Genomic DNA, 19,135 nt, shown 5'->3' on the forward strand with positions numbered 1-19,135 from the left:
ATGTGCATGTTTCTTTACATCTAGAATCACTTGCTGTGTTCTATAGCTGATGGTCATGGCATATTATTCTGTGAAATTTGATGTAACATTTCATATGGTTAGATATATGATCCTTTACTGCTAGGTATCAGCAAGCAGTCATATGCTGCCATTTGGGTGCTCTATTTTTTGCCATTTAATTTGCAACAAACATGCGCACTGTGAATTTTTCAGGCTGACAGACAGACTACATCATATGTGTTCTTATTAAATGAGAGTCAAAAATACTGTTTTCTCAGAAAAAGTGACATTTAACATTTGTTTAATATTTTAACATTTGTTTACTAGGAAAGTCCAACTTGGAATGAAGCCAATTTTCAGTGGAGGCCCAGGGAAAAATGCTCCAGATGGATGTCTTTGTAATGTGGGAGGAAACCAGAGCGCCCAGAGGAAACCCACATGAATGCAGGGAGGGCTTGCAAACTCCATACAGAAGGCACTCCAGCCGAGAATTGAACCAGAGAACCTCTTGCTGTGAGGCAATAATGCAACTGCTGCACCACTGCGCCATCCATACATATGCATATTTAACTTTTCTGATGTGCATGCTAGTATTTCAGATTTATTTGTATTCTTTCCCTAAAGGCTATTAGATTGTGCCTAACACAGTAAAAGTAAGATTACTCAGGAGTACTGCCTGAAATTTTTATACAGATGCTTTAAAAAAGTAGGCAGGTATTATAACATCATGGTGGAATTTAGGTAAGAATAGCATTTGAAAATTAAAAAATTACAACATTTACTGAGCAGTCAGTTGAAATCACAAGTGCAACTTTCAGCTGTCTTCAGAACAGAATAAACCAAAGTTACTAAAACCATAAATGTAGAATGATGGTGTGATTTTAAGCCTAAAAATGTATGCGTTTCTACAAGAAACTGGTATTTTTATACTTTTGTTGCATTTTGAGTCAAATTTATATTAAGATGTGATGTCTTTCCATTAAAATTCAAAATCCACCTGTTCCTTTGCTTTTGATGGTAGGAACCCAATCTAAGAAAGTTTTTTGGATGGTTATGTTATTAAGATTCCTGAAATATTCAGAAAAAAATACTGATTCATTTTGGAAATAAAGGCTTCTATATACAAACAACAAAAATAGCCAAAAACAGTTGGTGATTAAGGGATAGCCCATCTGAGAATGGGGTTAAGAAAACATACATTTTTTTTTTGCATTACTATTGGTATAAACTATGATCTGCTGTGGCGACCCCTAATGGGAAAAGCCGAAAGATGATGATGATGATTGGTATAAACTATTTGGGTAATAGATCCTCCAGAAATGATGGAAGAGATGTGGCTTAGGTGAAATTCTACAGTTACATGGATTTAGTATGGCTCTATTTTATGCAGTTTGATCATATCATTTAAGCATTAATTTTAGGGAAAATTAAATCACTTATCTTTTGTATAAAGTGTTCTCAGACTCTGTATTTTTTAAAGTAGTGGGTAATGCAGCTCCTTAAAAGTCTTCATTACTAAGCTGGTAGGTGGTACTGCATCCATTTATAAAAGTTGTAGTCACAGTTGTTACATGTTTCTAGGTTCATTGGTTGAACATCAGTCTGTAGACCACTACAAAACTAGCTGATAATCCATATTCAAAGGTTCCCACCAGCCACAAAGAAGACAATGCAACACAGACCTCGGGAGAATTTGAGGCTGCCCATTCATTTATCTAGGTTTACCCTGAAAGTGTCAGAGGTGATACTTTGCTTGACTTGTAGTGGACTTTTTTCCAGTGGTAGGGTTTATTTTAGGATATAAATCTACCATGCCAAAGTGTTTTATCTGTTGATGAAGGTTTAGTTTCTTTAACATGGTATTTGAAAAAAAAAACATTTTTTCTGTGATGGAAAAGAAGATCAAAGTGAGCTAGATATTTTATATCTTAAAATGTTAGACACAGATCCCCAAAGAGGAGTTTATAAGAAACTGAGTGTAGAGAAAGGGCTGCTAGTTTGTCCTGATGACTAAATTTTTTGAGGTCACTGACGATTTTAGTTAGTTATCTCTGAGGTCTCTAAAGCAGAGTGATATATTTAGGCAAGTATTTTCCAAAAAGGGACATTACATTCAATAATGGGTCTAATAGGAAGTGAGTAAAGGAAAATTAAGACTTCTCTGATGATAAGCCAGGCAGAAGGCTTTCCTAAATGCTGCAGAGACATGATGATCAAACAGAGAGGAATTATCAACAAGAGTGCCTAGATCTCTTACAACAGTGTCTGATTGGCGTGATGCATCACCTATATATAATATACCACAGAGAAAGGTATTCACTGAACCAACACTTACTACTTATAAGAGTGATTGCCTATACTCTGTATACATTGCTAAGCTGTGGAACTCTCCCCCAACAAACATCAGAGATATTTCATCTCGTCTACTATCTAAAACCACCTTGAAAATATACTGTCAGTAAATTGGTCCTGCACTTCCAACACCCCATTAGTAAGTCGCCTTATTATTCTAATCGTTTTCCATCTATATTTTAAAATTCTAGCAACCTCATACTTATCAATAAAACAATACTGCAATACTGCTGTTGCACTAAAACCTAAACTTATGCATCAGAAATTGAGTGAATATCATAAAATCCTGACACTTTCTTACCCATTTATGTCTCAAGTGAATAATTGGTTGGATAAAACTTGCATATACCTCATCTGTTGTGTTTGTACTAAAATGTCAGTGCAAATTTATACATATACTGTAAAATAATGCTGGAAATACTGTATAATGTACTAAACATAGTGATTAACTGTTAAGCCATATATAGCTCAGTGTTTTGTAATATATTTTACTCTTAGCTCATGCTAGTTGTCTGCGAAAAAATATGTAATGTGGAGTTCTTCTCCCCAAACCTCTGATGAAAAGGAACTGGATTTTCCTGGTAAACAAATTGCAATAATGGGAAAATTGTTTTCTTTACCAGAATTAATTATGCTACATTTTCTTCACATCTACTGTGAGACCATTGTCCTTACACCAATTGCTAACATGCTCTAAACCATAATGGAGCAACTGTGAGTCAGTTGAAGACTGAATAACAACTCACCATTTGCAGTTATCTGCAAATTTTGATAAGCATAGGCTAGGACTGTTGGCCTGAAGGCCTGAGGAAACAGATGCCAAACAGTAGAGGGCCCAACATTTAACCACGGGGGTCACAACTGGTTAACTTTTTTTTGTTTTCAAAAGTGGAATCTGCTACTCTGACCACATGGGTTCTGTCAGACAATCAGTTTGTTACCCACTGCCCAACATATGAATTTATATTCAGATTTACAAGTTTGTCAGTGATGTCTGCATTGGGGGGAGTAGTGTTAAAGGTCTTGGCCAGGCCCAGATATACTGCATGCTCTATGAAACCACTAGCCACTGCTTCTATAACTTTTTCAAAGAAATTAATGACAATAATGAGGTAAGACCTTCTTTGACAAAGTCACATTGAAAATCTGTTAACCCTGGACCCTCATCAATGTCCAGATTAAAGAAGTCTGAGATAATACATTCCATACCTTTACATATGAGGATTATGAGTCTAATGGGTCTGTAGTGTGTTGTTGGGCCACCCTTGTGCGACATCATTACAATGTCTGTTTCCAGGCTTCAGGAATGTAACAAGTGGAGATTCTTAGGTTAAAGAGGTTAAGCAAGGGCTCAGATAAGCCATATTAGGCACTGATAATTAAATAGCCTAGTATATTATCTTGGCCCATGAATGAGGAATTCTTAGTTTTTCAGAGGGCTTACAGGGCTTGTTCCTTACTAATTAAGGGAGGGAGGGTGGTGGCTCTGACTGTGGAATCTGACTGTGAGTGGGGTAAAATTTGTACACTAAATTTCTCAGCTAGGATATTAGCTATTTCCTTTGGATCCAAGTGGGTAGAATTATTATTATAGACTAGCTCAGAACATTGTTAGATGTTAATTCTTAACTTCCTAACAGGTTTTCCACAAGCAATTAAAGATTTTCTAGTACCAGGATTTACTGCCTCCTTTAGTACCTGCTGTATGTCCTCTAAAAAGAGGTGTTTGAAAGGTCTTAAAATTGAATCATCCAGGCAGATAGTTGAATATGTGTTAGAATGGGGTGTCTCAAACATGCCCTGTCTTTTGTAAGTAAATCCAGATTGTGCAGAAGCTTGTGGTAATTGCCCTTGTCTGATTCCATAAAACGGATGTGTATGAATATTCAAGTAAAGGTATTTTAAAAAAAAATCTTTTTATATGAGGGCACTTTAAATGAGGTTAATTAATTGTTTGAGCTGATTGGCTGTTTACTGTATATATTGGTTTGTCTGCTGTTTTGAATTTTACACACTGACGAACAGTTGTAATTGAAAGCTTTGTGTTGTTTTTATTAAAAGCTACTGGCGTTTGACTTCAGTTTTTTTGTCTTTAGATTTACATTTGTACTTTGAAGTTCTTTGGCTTATAAGGTGATTTTTATGTTTTCACGAAAACTCGTTTCACTGAATTTAAAAACACTCACACCAAATCGCTGAAATCTCAAATCACTGAAAATTCATTTCACTGAATCACATTTCACTGATGTAAGTACTGCTGGGCAAATAAAACGTATATGCCCTTTCCCCCACTGTAGTGAGACCCTGGAGTTAGTATATATAGTTAGGGGTGTGTGTGGATGTGTGGGTGGCATAGCCCCCCACCTACTTTTGGTTTTATATTGTTAGGTTTCAGTGAAATGAGATTCATAAATATAAAAGCTAAGTAGGTAGGGAGCTACTCCCCCACACCCCACAATGTGGGGGTCTGTGCCTCCCACAACCCCCTAACTATATATGCTAACTCCAGGGTTACACTACAGTGGAGAAAACGGCATATACATTTTATTTGCCCAACAATACTTACATTTAGTGAAATGTGATTCAGTGAAATGAGTTTTCAGTGATTTGAGCTTTCAGCGATTTTTCTGAAGGTGAATTGAAATTCAGTAAAATGAATTTTCAGTGAAACAAAGTAAAACCATGTTTATCTCCACCAATGCAGTTTCCAATATATATCTATTGGTATATAAAAATACAGAGGATAACGATTTGGGTCCAAGTGTGTTTTATATTTATATATGTGTGTGTGTGTGTGTGTGTGTGTGTGTGTGTGTGTGTGTGTGTGTGTGTGTGTGTGTGAGAGTGTGAGTGTGTGTGTGTTTGTGGAGTCCCCCACCTTTTGTTGAAGGCCCTTTCATTGACAAACACAGGGTGTGTGGTTTAATTTCAATTATATGGATAGTCGAGCAATGGAAATGTCAATGGTATGTAATGTAGAGACAAGTAAGTGAGGTTGGAGGGATACGAGTGTTTGTGTATGTGAGTTAGGGTGGTGGACTGGGATGTGTGAAGGATAGGTGTTGTATGACTGTGTGTGAGTTTGTGTACTTTAGGGTTAGGGTTGGGGTTAGGTTAGGGGACAGATACAGTGTTGTTTGTGTATGTGTGTTGGGCAGATTTGTATGTCCTAGTGTGCCTTGTGTAGTGGTAGTGTTACAGGAAGGGTTTTATGAAGGTAAATTGTAAGGTTAGAGTTAAGAGAAGGAGCTACATTAAGGTTAGGGTTAGCAGTAGCATCCATTACTAAGGTGGTGCAGGGGCTGGAGATTGTGATTGGACTATGAGGATTAGATTAAAGGGAACTGATCCTCACACTCTAAGGTAATTTTAGAGGCCACACTGCCAAGCTTTAAAAAAGCGCGACACAGAGGAAGGTTGAAAATAGTATGTAGCACCGAATGTGGTACAGCTGATAGGTGAGCACTAATGAAGGAACGTTAGCTCCCCATACGTTCATAGGTTGGTACTAGGCTATCAGCCCTAGGGCCTATACAAGCCTAGCCATAACAATTCCCTGGCTATTTCTTCCCACACTATTTACTCCCCTCCCCCAAAGTAAATCCAGTACTTCAATACACTTAAAAATAAAACAAAACGTGAAGTAAACAGCAAAAGAAGCACACAAATTTTAATGCATAAAATGTAAGCACTGCTGCCTTTTAATTGCTATGGACATCATCAAACATTAAACACAATGCAAACTTTAAGCTCCTTGCATAATAACATCATGAACTGCATGTTAGACACCATTCAAACATATCACTACATTTTAATTAAAAATTTTCCCTTTCTTACTTTTAAAATTGGCTTAATATTTAAAATCCCATTTAGATAATCAGTTGATGATGAAACCTAAGTAGGTAAGGAGTTAGATTTGTAGAATTTAATAGAATGGTGCATAATGATGGTATGATCAAACCCAAAACACTGAACAAACTCATCAGTAATTACCATTAACTGCAACTAAAATCAACAAAGAAGTAGTCTCAAATGCAAACCAGTACATTACATTTGCAATTACAAAAAGCAAAACAAAAGAACTTTTACATTCCCCAGAAATTAAATACGCTAACTCCAGGATTGTGTAAACGCAAAAAAGGAGAAAGCTGATGAACTATGTAACAGTCCATATAATGAAATTTGACCATTACATAATTCGACCAACTATACCACATGTGAAAAAAAACAGCATTTCAGCATATGATGAAATCTGTGCAATGACAACTCATATAGCCACACACACACACATTATATATATATATATATATATATATATATATATATATATATAAAGATACACATACATGTACGGATGTACATGAGTACACAACAGATCCTTGTTGACTCTTATTTGGTTGAGAGACAGACATCAATTCCTTATTCACTCGTAGCTCTTAACCCTCCATCTCCAAAATGAGGAACACTGTCTCTCATGATGTGTTGCAAAAAGGCAAAATATGGAACACTTATTAACAGCTCACTAACAACTTCAACTAGAAAGCTCATAGGATGGTTAAAATGTGATGTTACACTTGCAGAATAGTTTGCTTAATGAAATAATATGATTAATTTCTATTTACCATTGATATCAATTCAAAAATTGTTAATATTGAATCTGTGACAGACCCTTTCAATGTGGAACTTTGAGGAATATAAACTTTTTAAGATCCCAAATGAGGAACATTCCTCATAACGAGGTACATTTCAGATGTATGGTTTCACTAAATTACTAAAATGGGCTTGAATGTGTGTTCTATGGGGTGAGGTCTAGTTCTCCTACTTCAGTGCTTATGTGTATACATTTCAGCAATTCAAAGAAATGGGAATCAATGAAAGTCACTCAACAAAACAGAAATCGATCATACTGAACATCAATGAACTTGAGGTAAACAATAAGCCATATACGGTTCTCAGGCAGTTAGTGCAGAAGACTGAAACTCTGAGCTGTTAATGAGCTGCTTGCTGTGCCCATGGTACAAGGTTTGCTTCCTCCCACCTTCATTTACCTTCTTTGTGACTCTGAGCAAGTTATTTAAGAAGATAGTTCTCTTAGGGTGAATTTGACTGTGTTGGGCTTACGTGGTCAACAAATAGGTATAACATACACTAATACATAGACATACATGCGCATGAATCATATATATTTATATATAAATATATATATATATATATACACACACACACACACACACACACACACACACACACACACACACACACACACACACACACACACACACACACACACACATAATACATAGAGAATGATGTATGCATTTCACAGAGATGAGAACTACTTACAGTCCACTTGATACAAAATGCTGTGAATGTGTAGAAGATTGCCGGAAGCATTTACAACATTAAATGTCATAATGCAATGACCTTCAGAATTATTTTTCTTTAAGGAACAGAGCATGTCAGCCAGTTTCTTTCCTCCCTCACTTTTTATGTACTCATCCTGTAAGAGAAAAACATATTTTAAAAATATGATAATTTATTTGAACACAGACTCAAATTTGTACACAAAATCAATTTTCGACAGGAAATTAAAATAAATATTTTTGCTCATTATGTATAATAAGGCCGCAGTGGTGCAGCGGTTAGTGTTGTCGCTTCACAGCAAGAGGTACTCCCGTTTGATTCTCGGCTGGAGCGCCTTCTGTGTGGAGTCTGCATGTCCTCCCCATGGTGCGTGCGTGAATGGGTGTGCCTTCTTTGAAGGTTGGGCATCAAGCTGGCAACTCGGGACCATAAAAATCCACTGCCAGTCATTAGTGGACTGGAGTTCCGCTGTGGCGACCCCTAACCGGGGAAAGCCAAAAGACATTACTAGTAAGCATGCATTTCAGGCTTTTGCCCCTGCTGTACTAGACAGTGTACATGGTAACAGTCAGTGTTTACAACAATTTTCTTTTTCACTGCACATCTCTCTCTCTGATGCTTTCTTATTTGTAAAAACGTTTTTCAGTTATTGCTAATTAAATGATTGTAAATGTTTTTTTACTGAGTGTATGCTCACAGGGGAATCTGAAAATAGTCTTTTGGGATTACTGCTCTACCCTGGTCAACTAATGCAAACACACAAACAGATAACACACAAACAAACAAACAAACAAACAAACAAACAAACAAACAAACAAACAAACAGACAAGCAAGCAAGCAAGCAAACAAACAAACAAACAAACAAACAGGTAATCAGTCACCCAATCTTTGCCATTAGACAGTGATTAAAAAAGGAATTTTCAGATAACATGCATACAACTACAGATGAGATCTCAAGGTAGCAAATGCTGCAAATAATTTATCTCCAACTTAATATAAGACACATACCTCTCAACCACTAAATATTAAAAATAATAGCAGTGGCTTTTAAAAATTACAGCAGAGGGTCCAAAAGAGGAGCGCTTTCTTATATTTTTTTTAAATAGAAGTTCTTTACATGTCACAATCAGTACAGTTAGTGGTAAGGAATCTTTGTTTAGGCTTATTTCAGTTACTTAATAGTCTCTCTCTCTTTCTCTCTCTCCCTATTTATATATGTACCCACACACACACACACACACACACACATACACTCATACACTCACACACACACACACACACACACACACACACACACACACACACACACACACACACACACACACACACACACACACACACACACACACCCACACACACCCACACACACACACAGATACATATACTTGAACAGGTCTATCTTCATGATGAAAAAATAGTGAAAATTAGTAAACCTAGGAGTAATAAAGCAAAATTTGAAGTAAAAATTCAATGGGCTAGGCATGAATCATGGCAGATGAGAAGTATGCTGACACAATACAAAAATGGCTAGCTGTATTTACTACTACTTGCAAATTGATATGACTTTCAGCATAATCCATTTTTAATGCTGAAACATTACACAGGTATACATAAAGAAATTGAGCTTAGGTGATGGAATTGAACGAAGGCGGGTCAGAAGCCCATGGATTCTGGTAGCACATTTTAATTTTGCTTATATTGTGAAAGTGATAAAAACCACAAAAAGAATGCTAACACAACATAGGTGCTGCTACCGACTTTATTCTAAAGATAAGCGCTTTTGTCTTGAAAGTAGAAAGACTTCATCAAATAGCACTCGATTTAGAAACTACCATTTAAATACACAATCAATCACATGAATAACAAGCCCCCTTCTCAATCACAAGAATTTTAAAGGACTATTGTACAAACCTACAATACTGTATTAAAAAAAAAAAAAAAAAAGCAGAAAAGCTTTGAAATGCATAAAAACCACAGCACTTTAAAATTGTTCCTCCAACATAACAGTAGGATTATCTATTCATAATATTAAAACAATTTTATTTTATTTTATTTTACATTTGTTGACCGGGCTAGTCTAACTGGATATATGTCCATTTTCAGTAGAGGCCCGGGGAGAAAAGCTCCAAGCGTAGGCAGTGACATATATATTGCATGCAAATAACAAACAGAATATAAAGTTAAAAAAAAACAATACTTCAGTCGTCTTGATAATGCTTTCAATTTTAGCAGACAGGCTGTGTATATATGTTCATTCAACCCAATTGCATTAAAATACAACTGCCAATACAGTTCTCTTTTTTCAAGCATTAATGGCCATGGCCCCCCCTTGTGTTATATGTCACTTTCTGTAAAATTATAAACTTAAAATCATGCCCTGGATTTTCCTGTATATGCTTACACAGAGCAGTCATTGTTTTTTCTTCTTTATTTCATAAATGTGTTCATAAATCTTATCTCTTAATTTATACTCTATTTTTCCTATATAAAATCAGGGACATGTTTGACATAGTGCTATGTACACAATTTCTGTTGTATCACAGTTAAATTTCCCTTGCATCCTAAAACTTTGTGCATTAGTAACAAAACATTCTCCAAAACATTCTCCCATTTTAATAAATTTACAATAATTGCAGTACCCACATTTATTCATCCTGGGGTCTCTGTAATATGTGTTTACCTTTTTCCTGTCAAATATATTTTTAAACTGGTACCTTTCCTGTATACTATTTACAGGTTTATCACCCATCTTTTCCTTCACCAAAAGATCTTCCTTCATTCTGGACCAATTTTTATTTAGTATCCATTTTAAAATCTCACTATGATGAAGGCAGTGATAAAGGAACTCCGATACTCCTGACTTCTATGGTTTAAATTACATTCCATAATAGCCCCTTCTTCATTCCTTTTATTATTTAGTATAGGGATAAAATAATTATTGTCCCTTTTATTAATGAATTCATACATTAAATTATTCAAAATTATTTCTGCATATCCTCTCTTACTAAACATTACTTTTAGCAAATTACATTCTTCTATAAAATGTGTATCCAGAGTAGTCATACAAGCCCATACGAATAGTCCTTTTACTATGGCTCTTTTTTGTGTCATTGGGTGGGTGCTAGTGAAGTTCAGGAAAGTATTTGAGTAAGTTGGCTTTCTATAAATTTGTGAGATATATCTTTTGTTTGGCTTACCTTTTTTCAACCACACATCTACATATGGTAGTTTATCATCCCCTATTTCAAATGTAAATCTTAGAAAGTCTGTATTCTTATTGAAGTATTCCAAAAAAGATGTTAATTTTTCTGTACTATCTTTCCATACCATGAAGATGTCATCCAGGTGCCTTTTTATATAGCCTACAAGAATCCATGTATTCATTGTTAAATAGGACATAATTTTTCCACTGGACCATTACTATGTTGGCAAACAGTGAACCACAAGTGGATCCCATCACTACCCCTTTGTTTTGTAGATAGTATTGCCCTTCAGAAAGTATATAGTTGTTTTTTAACACCATCTCTTATAATTCCTCATGTGGACTTATTTGATCTTGCTTAACCCCTTTAGTAAACAAATTGTCTTTAAACCACTGTACTAATGTACCATGTGGTATGACCGTATAAGAATGCTTAACATTCACCATTATAAAAATATTCTCATCCTTGTATTCTATGTCATTGATTTTACTTAAAATATCCCATGAGTCCTTACAAATGTGCCTTTCCTGCTGTACTAAATGTTTACATTTTTCATCAAGATATTTTGCACAAGCATAAGTGATGGACCCCCAAGCATTGACTATGGGGCGCATGGGAGGATTAGTAATATCTTTATGAATTTTTGGCACACCAAATATTGTTGGTACCATAGGGGTTTCAGTGATTAAATAATTAAATTTATCTGCATTAATCTGTTGTTTAATGAACATGTCATTCAACTGAACCCTAATTTTATTATATGCTACGTTGTTTGTTCTTAGCTACTTGCTCATAAGTCTCTTCCATTAGAATCTAAAACATTCTATGTGTGTAATCCATTGCTTCAATCATAATGAAACCTCCCCCTTATCCGGTTTCATGATTCTGATGTCATTGTTTTTAATATGTTCTAATTCAGTCTGTTCATCATAAATGGCATTAGAATTCTATCATCTGTACTTAAAACTGCAAAGTCCAGTGATGGGGCTATATGATAGCACCCTTGCACTGTATCATTAAATCTGTTCCGTATGGTAGTAGTTGTTCATGCCCTTCTGCAATCTCCCTGAGTAGGGAGGGCCAGTGCTGCTTTGGCATGAGTTGGTTTATCAAAAGCACTCTGGGTCCATCCTTCCTCAGATTTTGGATTACCCGGGAAATTAGAGAGAAGGGAGGGAAGGCATGAACAAATAGTTCTGTCCCTGCTGTTATACAAGAAAAAAATTGCCAGTTGGGTACTTATATTCCTGCATAGGGACTATATATAACACTGAATGAGTTTGCATATATGTACTGAATAAAGAAAGTTCACTAGATGGAGGAGGTATGCATTCCTTGTATACTGGTATGCTGGGCATTCTCAAGGGCGGGCACATGCTATGTGAGGGAGATCATGAGCTCTTAAAGACTGGCTGGATATACTGGACTGGGACACCTAGCAATAAAGTCTTGGAAGTAAGGAATATTTCAACAGTAATGTAATAAAGAACATCACTGAAATCTAAGTGCAGTATTATAAGTTAAATGCCGGGGCACAGTAAACTTTACAATACATTTTTTACTCTCAGATGAATAATGAAAGAAATACAACTTTTTAGTAAACTTTACAATACATTTTTCAATCTCATATGAATAATGAAGAAATAGAACTTTTTTTGTAAACCTTACAATGCATTTTTCAATCTCAGATGAATAATGAAGAAATACAACTTTTTAAGTGGCAGTTTGAAAAAATCATCCATCTGTTTTACTAAATTACATCTACTTTTCGGGGTATTGTAATAGAATGATTCCTATTAAGGTATTTCAGTGAAGATGTAAGAAGTTCGCATAATTCAGCTGAAAGTAAGAACATCGTTAAAATGCTAAAATGAACACATAAACGTGTCATTGCACTGATCAATATGTTTTATAATCTGCCATCTTTAAAGCTGTAAATTAGAAGGGAGTCGGTACTGCTTAATATATTGCTTAGCTGTAAACCAGTTATGCCACTGCAAACAAAAGAGGCTGTGCATAAATGCAAACTGAACATTTTAGCTATGCAAAGCATTTATGGCACTATTAATTGTTTGTGTTGACCTGCACAAGTATAAGAACACTTTATACTGTCACAAAACTGTATACTCCTATGATCTGTGCTACAGATCATTGAAGTCCTTTCCCAGCCCTGTAATTGCTAAAGAGCTGCTTCACAGTCAAGATCCACTGACATGATGTGCAACATGCTTACTGCATAAGCAATGTCTCTTTTTTCAAATTACATTCATCAATATCTTCAAATTGCTAAAAGTGTTGGGAGACATCTCACAATTTATCACATGGTTGGTTGTCTTCACTGGTTGCTTCATGTCATAAGATTAAAAAAGTAGATTTTTTCTTGTTTAAAATTTCTTATTTGGTACTAAATTGATAGTATGGGAGTGTGAATGTATTTTGGTTATGATAAATGAGAAGGAAGCTGAAAAAAGGAAGATGTAATACTGGAAAAAGAAACTCGGAGTGAGTTCAACACATACTGCGGTTTGGCTTGCAAATGCTGATGATAAATAAAGAGATGCCTTGCAGTTTAATACTAAGGACGCTGGTACAGCACAGGAAGGAATTTTGCTTGAACTGAGATATTTATAAGGGCTACTAGCCAGACATGTTAACAGACTAAATGTTTATAAGGTGCCTGACTTTGGTTTTCTTCATGCATAATATAATTCTAAGCTGTAACGAACAATCAGGATCACTGCTATAAAGGAAACACCACAGACACTTGTAGTAGATGAGTGCTTTTGTTCCTTTAATTCACAAGCCAGAAATTCATTAGATAAAATTCCCTTAGTAACTTCCCCTTATATTACAAACTTCATCCAATCAAATTAAAACATTAAATAACAGACATTTGGTTTGCAAGACCCTTTCAGTCTTTTATCACTGAAAGCAAACAGAATTTAAGTATCAGCAAAGTATTTTCATTTAATTTTCATCATTAGCTAGTTCCATATTTTATTAATAAAACATTTTAGTAACAATTTTCATTAATAAAGTTTAACAGTTACTGGTTTTACTTTTTGATGTTATATTTATGTAATTTATACTACTAGTGCAATACATTGAAATGTGGAAGGGTCTTTAAACCACATTTTGCTATTAATTAATGTGCTCTACATTGGTCCACATACCCTGGATTGTTTTCCCCTTGAAATGAGCCCCTCAAGAGTAGGCATCCATGGTTATTGTCACCTTGGAAAGAGGCAGTGTAAAGGATCTTCCCATTGACACTACTTGGACTCCATCCACCCTGTTAAACGTTTTCTGCAAATAGGGGAGACATTAATGTGGAATCCTTTAATTGAGACCACTGCATGCTGAAAGTCTACTACAGATCCCTCAAATGAAATCTTGCATGAGGTACAGAAGTATAGAAGCTGTCGTAAGAACAAGGACTTCTAAGATGAGAGAAGCGTTGGAGACTGATGGGTCATTTGGGTCAAAATTGCAGTTCTTAATGAAAAAAGTCTTGCTTCTTGCTCTTTGACTGAGCATGACCTTGTGTCTGGATGGCGTCCATAAAGATCAAGATTTGGGAAGGCTATAACAGGGATTTTTCTACATTCACTGAGATGCCAAAGGACAGACACAAGTGAAATAAGTAATCTCTGGCTGGCACATGGATTCCTCTGTTGTGCATCTAGCAGCCAATCATCTAGCTATGGGAATACTGAATTATCCTTAGTTATAAATGAGTTGTGACCACCAACATCCATTTGGTGAACATCTGCAGGGCTGTGATGAGACCAAAGGGAAAGGCTTGTTACTGATAGTGATTGGCTCCCACCCAGAAGTGCAGATGTCTTCTGGACTCCTTGGTGATCTTTTTGTGGAGATAGGCATCCTGAAGGTCTATAGAGCATATAAAGTTATTTTCCTGTAGGCAGGGGAGAATGTCTTGCATCATGATCATCTACAACTGTGTCTTCCTTACATTCTGGTTTAGACTGCATAGGTCTAAAATAGGTCTGAGGTCCTTTGATTTCTTTTTAACTAAAATGAATCTGTAATACACTCTGGAGTCTCCTTGATCTGGTGGGACCTCTGAATGGCTCTTTTTACAGAAGATTTGCAATCTCCCTCACTGCTGCCTTTTTTTGGGGGGGTGGGGGTGGGGTTGGAACATCTGGAAGGGGCATTGAGATTACATTTTTGAAACTGATGGGACTAGAATGGCATAGCCTCTGGATATTTGCTCTTCACGTGGTTGTCATGTATGATGGCCATCCATGCACCTGGATAAACAGACAACCTTAAAAGTCTGGATTTAAGGTTCCCCTCATCGATCTATAGATGAATAGACAACCTGTCTTTTAATGCCTCATGTGAAGAATAGGTAAATCAAGCTGCAAAACTGATATAACACAAAAACTTGGTAGAGAAAACCACTTTATAAAGCAAAGCTTTTGGGCAGAACCCTTCTTCAATACTAAAACATAGCATCAAACATTTCACACTTTAAATACAGGTCATCAGCCACATGATCAGCAGCCAAAAGAAATCATGTGACCACAAAAACAAAATAAAATACAAAATATAAAACACAAAATTTTGTGTTTTATATTTTGTATTTTATTTTGTTTTTGTGGTCACATGATTTCTTTTGGCTGCTGATCATGTGACTGATGACCTGTATTTAAAGTGTGAAATGTTTGATGCTATGTTTTAGTATTGAAGAAGGGTTCTGCCCGAAAGCTTTGCTTTATAAAGTGGTTTTCTCTACCAAGTTTTTGTGTCATGTGAAGAATAGTCAGGCATTACTTTGTGAATGCTGTGTTGCTTTCTGGAGAAAGGACTGTTTTATCCCTGGTTCTCTTGACCTTGTCTGCCCCTTGTATACATTAATTAAAGAGGCTCAACTGCCATGTTTGTCCTGTCTAAAGTGGGTTAGGATTTGTTAAACCCAAGTGCTTTGGACCCTTTCTAATTCCTGTAGAAAGATCTATCAGGGGGGGCCCTAAAAGCTGACTCTTAAGGTAAGCATCATCTTACATTCTTTTTTTTAACCTTGGGGCCAAATAGTGAGGACATGGGGGCACTGATGAAAGATATCTTGAAGTTGTCTGCAAAGTCACAGAAGCAGAACTAGGCATGGTACCTCATGGTAATGCCCATTCCTGCTGCTTTAATTGCTCAGTTGGCTGCATTGTGTAGTAGCCTCACGCTGAGACTGGAAATAGCATAGTTACCAACAAAGACTCAGTTGCTTCTGAGTTTCAGACAGGACAGGCTTCCTCAAAGTGTCCAATGCTTGTTCTAAGATCTCTCCAGAAACATATCACATGGGTCAGATAAATTTAATGCTCATCCTTGTTTCATCATCTGATCCACCATCTCGGACTCCTTGTTGGGAGGATGAATTGCTAGACAGTCAACAGACAGTTCCTCATAGTGGCCACTGCCACAATAATGGAGTCCACTAGAGGGCCCTTACTCCCATGTTGTCTGTCTTTAGTTGAACAAAGAATTGTATCTGTTTTTTTGAGGAATATTTTCTGTCACACTGTGCTCCTCCATGCCCTCTCCCCTACCATGTCTGTCATGTAGTTAGTGGGAGAAATCACAATAGTTAGAGATGGCAGACCTGTAGACCTAAAAGAAAACCTCCTCATCTGGAGATGGGAGGCTGGTGAGCCAGGAACCCCTATGCCACAGTAATTCCATTATTTTACCAAATTAGGTATCCCATAGAAGGGACTGTTGGACCATTCTCCATTATTGAGGTCAGTGTCAGGAATGAGGGACTATGCTGGGAAGTTGAGGTGCCTCCTGTTGCTGGCATGTCTTTGAGGTGAATCTATAGGGGATTCATCAGAATCCCCTATAGAAGGCCTCCCACCTAAGCACCATGTTCAAACATAGCCTCACGTCAGGCTTTGTACCCACTGAATGGTGCACAGCAACAGTTAAACTACTCCACAAAGGGGGAGCCACCACAGACCCTGGGAACTATCGCCCTATTAGCCTAATGAGCCTGGTCTGCAAGGCCATGGCATGCATCATCATGGAACTCATAAACAAAGACATAAGTAACCTCCACACTCTGGACCCCACCCAGTTCGGGTTTGTGAAAGGCAGATGCCTCCTGAACCTGACTGACTTCTTTGAAACAGTCACCAAAGCCGTAGACAAGGATAAGGCAGTTCACACAGCCTATCTTGTCCTCGCCAAAGCTTTTGACACCATCCCCCATTCTGGAATTATAGATAAACTCACTAAACTGGGTACATATGTCACAAGATGGGTTTCCAACTGGCTCACTGACAGAACCCACACTGTAAAAGTTGCAGACTACAAATCTGACCTCAAACCAGTGACAAGTGGAGTACCACATGGTTCAGTCCTGGGTCCTCTCCTGTTTGGTATCTACTTCTCTGAAGTAAGGGCTAACACAGAGGGCCTCTGACTGACGAAGTTCACAGATGACTGCAAACTAGGTGCCATAGTCGAGTCCCCAAACAATGTGGACATCCTACAGAAGGGCCTCAGTGAGACAAATTCCTGGTGTCAGAGCCATGGCCTCAAGCTAAATGCTAAAACGTGCACTGTCATCCCCTTTGGTAAAAAACTGTGTTCCCATGAACTACCACATAGGTGGCAGTCATCAACACCAAAGGTGTGATAAGAGACCTTGGGACTCAGGTGGACAGTAGTCTCTCCTTTGATAATCACATCACCACATTAGTCAGGAAATCCTTCTACATGGCACATCTCATCACAAAAGGGTTCTCATTCAGGAAAAAAGACGTCATTGTTCCCCTCTACTCAGCACTCATTAGACCTATTATTGAGTACAATGGCCCTTTTGGAATGTACCTCACAAGACATCTGCAAAAGCTGGAAAGGCCACAGAAGTACCTCACCAAGAGGTTTATGGGCCTCAAACAGATGTCCTATGCTGACCATTAAAAAAAAAAACTCCAGCTTTACTGTGTAGCATATCGCCTACTCTGAGGTGATCTCTGCCTAACATACAAACCTATGTCAAACCCAGAGTACATCTGAAGAAATCCCAATCCCTCCGGGATACATGCTCTAGGGACCTAAATCTTGTCACCACAATAAATAGAATAAGCTGGAGGGATAGATTCCTGTCCCAGAGACTTCCCATACTCAGGAACAAGCTACCTATCTATGTCAAGCAAAGTTCCTCATTAGCACTCTTCAAGAAAAATCTTGATGAATGGATGGGTCTTAGGAAATTCACCCCGGGGATCACTTCTGTGGCTCTGCTCGACAGGGGCACAGGAAAATAACTTTCTTGGGTGGCAAAAGCCAGGGAACATTGTTGGCTAGGCCTATATAGGCCCTAGGGCCAATAGCCTAGTACCCACCTATGAACCTATGAATCTCCTGAAAACTCATGATGACTGTCTCTCTTGGAGAGTTTGTATAGGGCCTTCAGTTCTGCCCTGTCAATAGGAAAGATCTTGAGAAGGAAAGGCTGCAAACTTAAGACTATCCATGAGTGGATATGAAGTTGTTGGAGCATCCGTGGCCTCTGTTAAAGGACAGGGTATGATCCTCTCAATGAACTCAAATGCCAACTCTGAATCTGTTGGCACTGGAGACCTCAGAGTCAGTACCACATTGTTATTGTACTGAGGACAGAGGCACCAATGCTGCTAGACAAGATGGCTGTGACATCAACATCAACTTGACACTACAAACACCAATGACCTCAACACTGAAAAAGGCACCAAAAATAGTGCTGAATATCCAGCATTGAGGGGTTGGTACTGAGAATCTATGTACTCTGATGCAGTCCAAGTTGAGTGAGTTGGAAGCTTCAAAGTCAGGAACAAGGAATCAGACTTTGCCTGTGTTGATGTGAGAAGTTCTAGAAAGGACACTCGGTCCAAAATCTCCATAATCAAAACACATACCTGGAAAGAAGCTTCTCTGAGGAGAGATGTGAGGCCAACCCGATTTGCCCAAGATACAGAAGGGGACGAGATGACACCCATGTCAATATGAGATTTTAAGTCTTCAGGATCATTTCCCAGTCAAAACAAGAGGCGCACTGGATGGACCTTGTAGATCTACAGGAAGAACTGGACAGGGGCATGAGGAAACGAACCTGGAAAGCCCCTTTTAGAAGAGCAACTACTAGCTGTCCTTTTGGGGGAGTGACTGTGTATTATAATGGTCTCGGTGTGGAAAGGCACTGACA

At 37.5% G+C, this 19,135-nt stretch overlaps 1 protein-coding gene across 1 annotated transcript in view; it reads right to left on the reverse strand.

Annotated features, from left to right (window-relative positions):
- PODXL (podocalyxin like) overlaps nucleotides 1-19,135 on the reverse strand; it is a 601,941-nt gene that overhangs the window by 158,336 nt on the left and 424,470 nt on the right. The window contains exon 5 of the mRNA XM_044088661.1: nucleotides 7,696-7,852. Coding sequence (XP_043944596.1) covers nucleotides 7,696-7,852 — 157 coding nt within the window. The remainder of the gene's footprint in view (nucleotides 1-7,695; nucleotides 7,853-19,135) is intronic.

Source organism: Protopterus annectens, chromosome 11.part0, assembly GCF_019279795.1.
Source record: "Protopterus annectens isolate FY-2018-M chromosome 11.part0, PAN1.0, whole genome shotgun sequence".
NCBI lineage: Eukaryota > Metazoa > Chordata > Ceratodontiformes > Protopteridae > Protopterus > Protopterus annectens.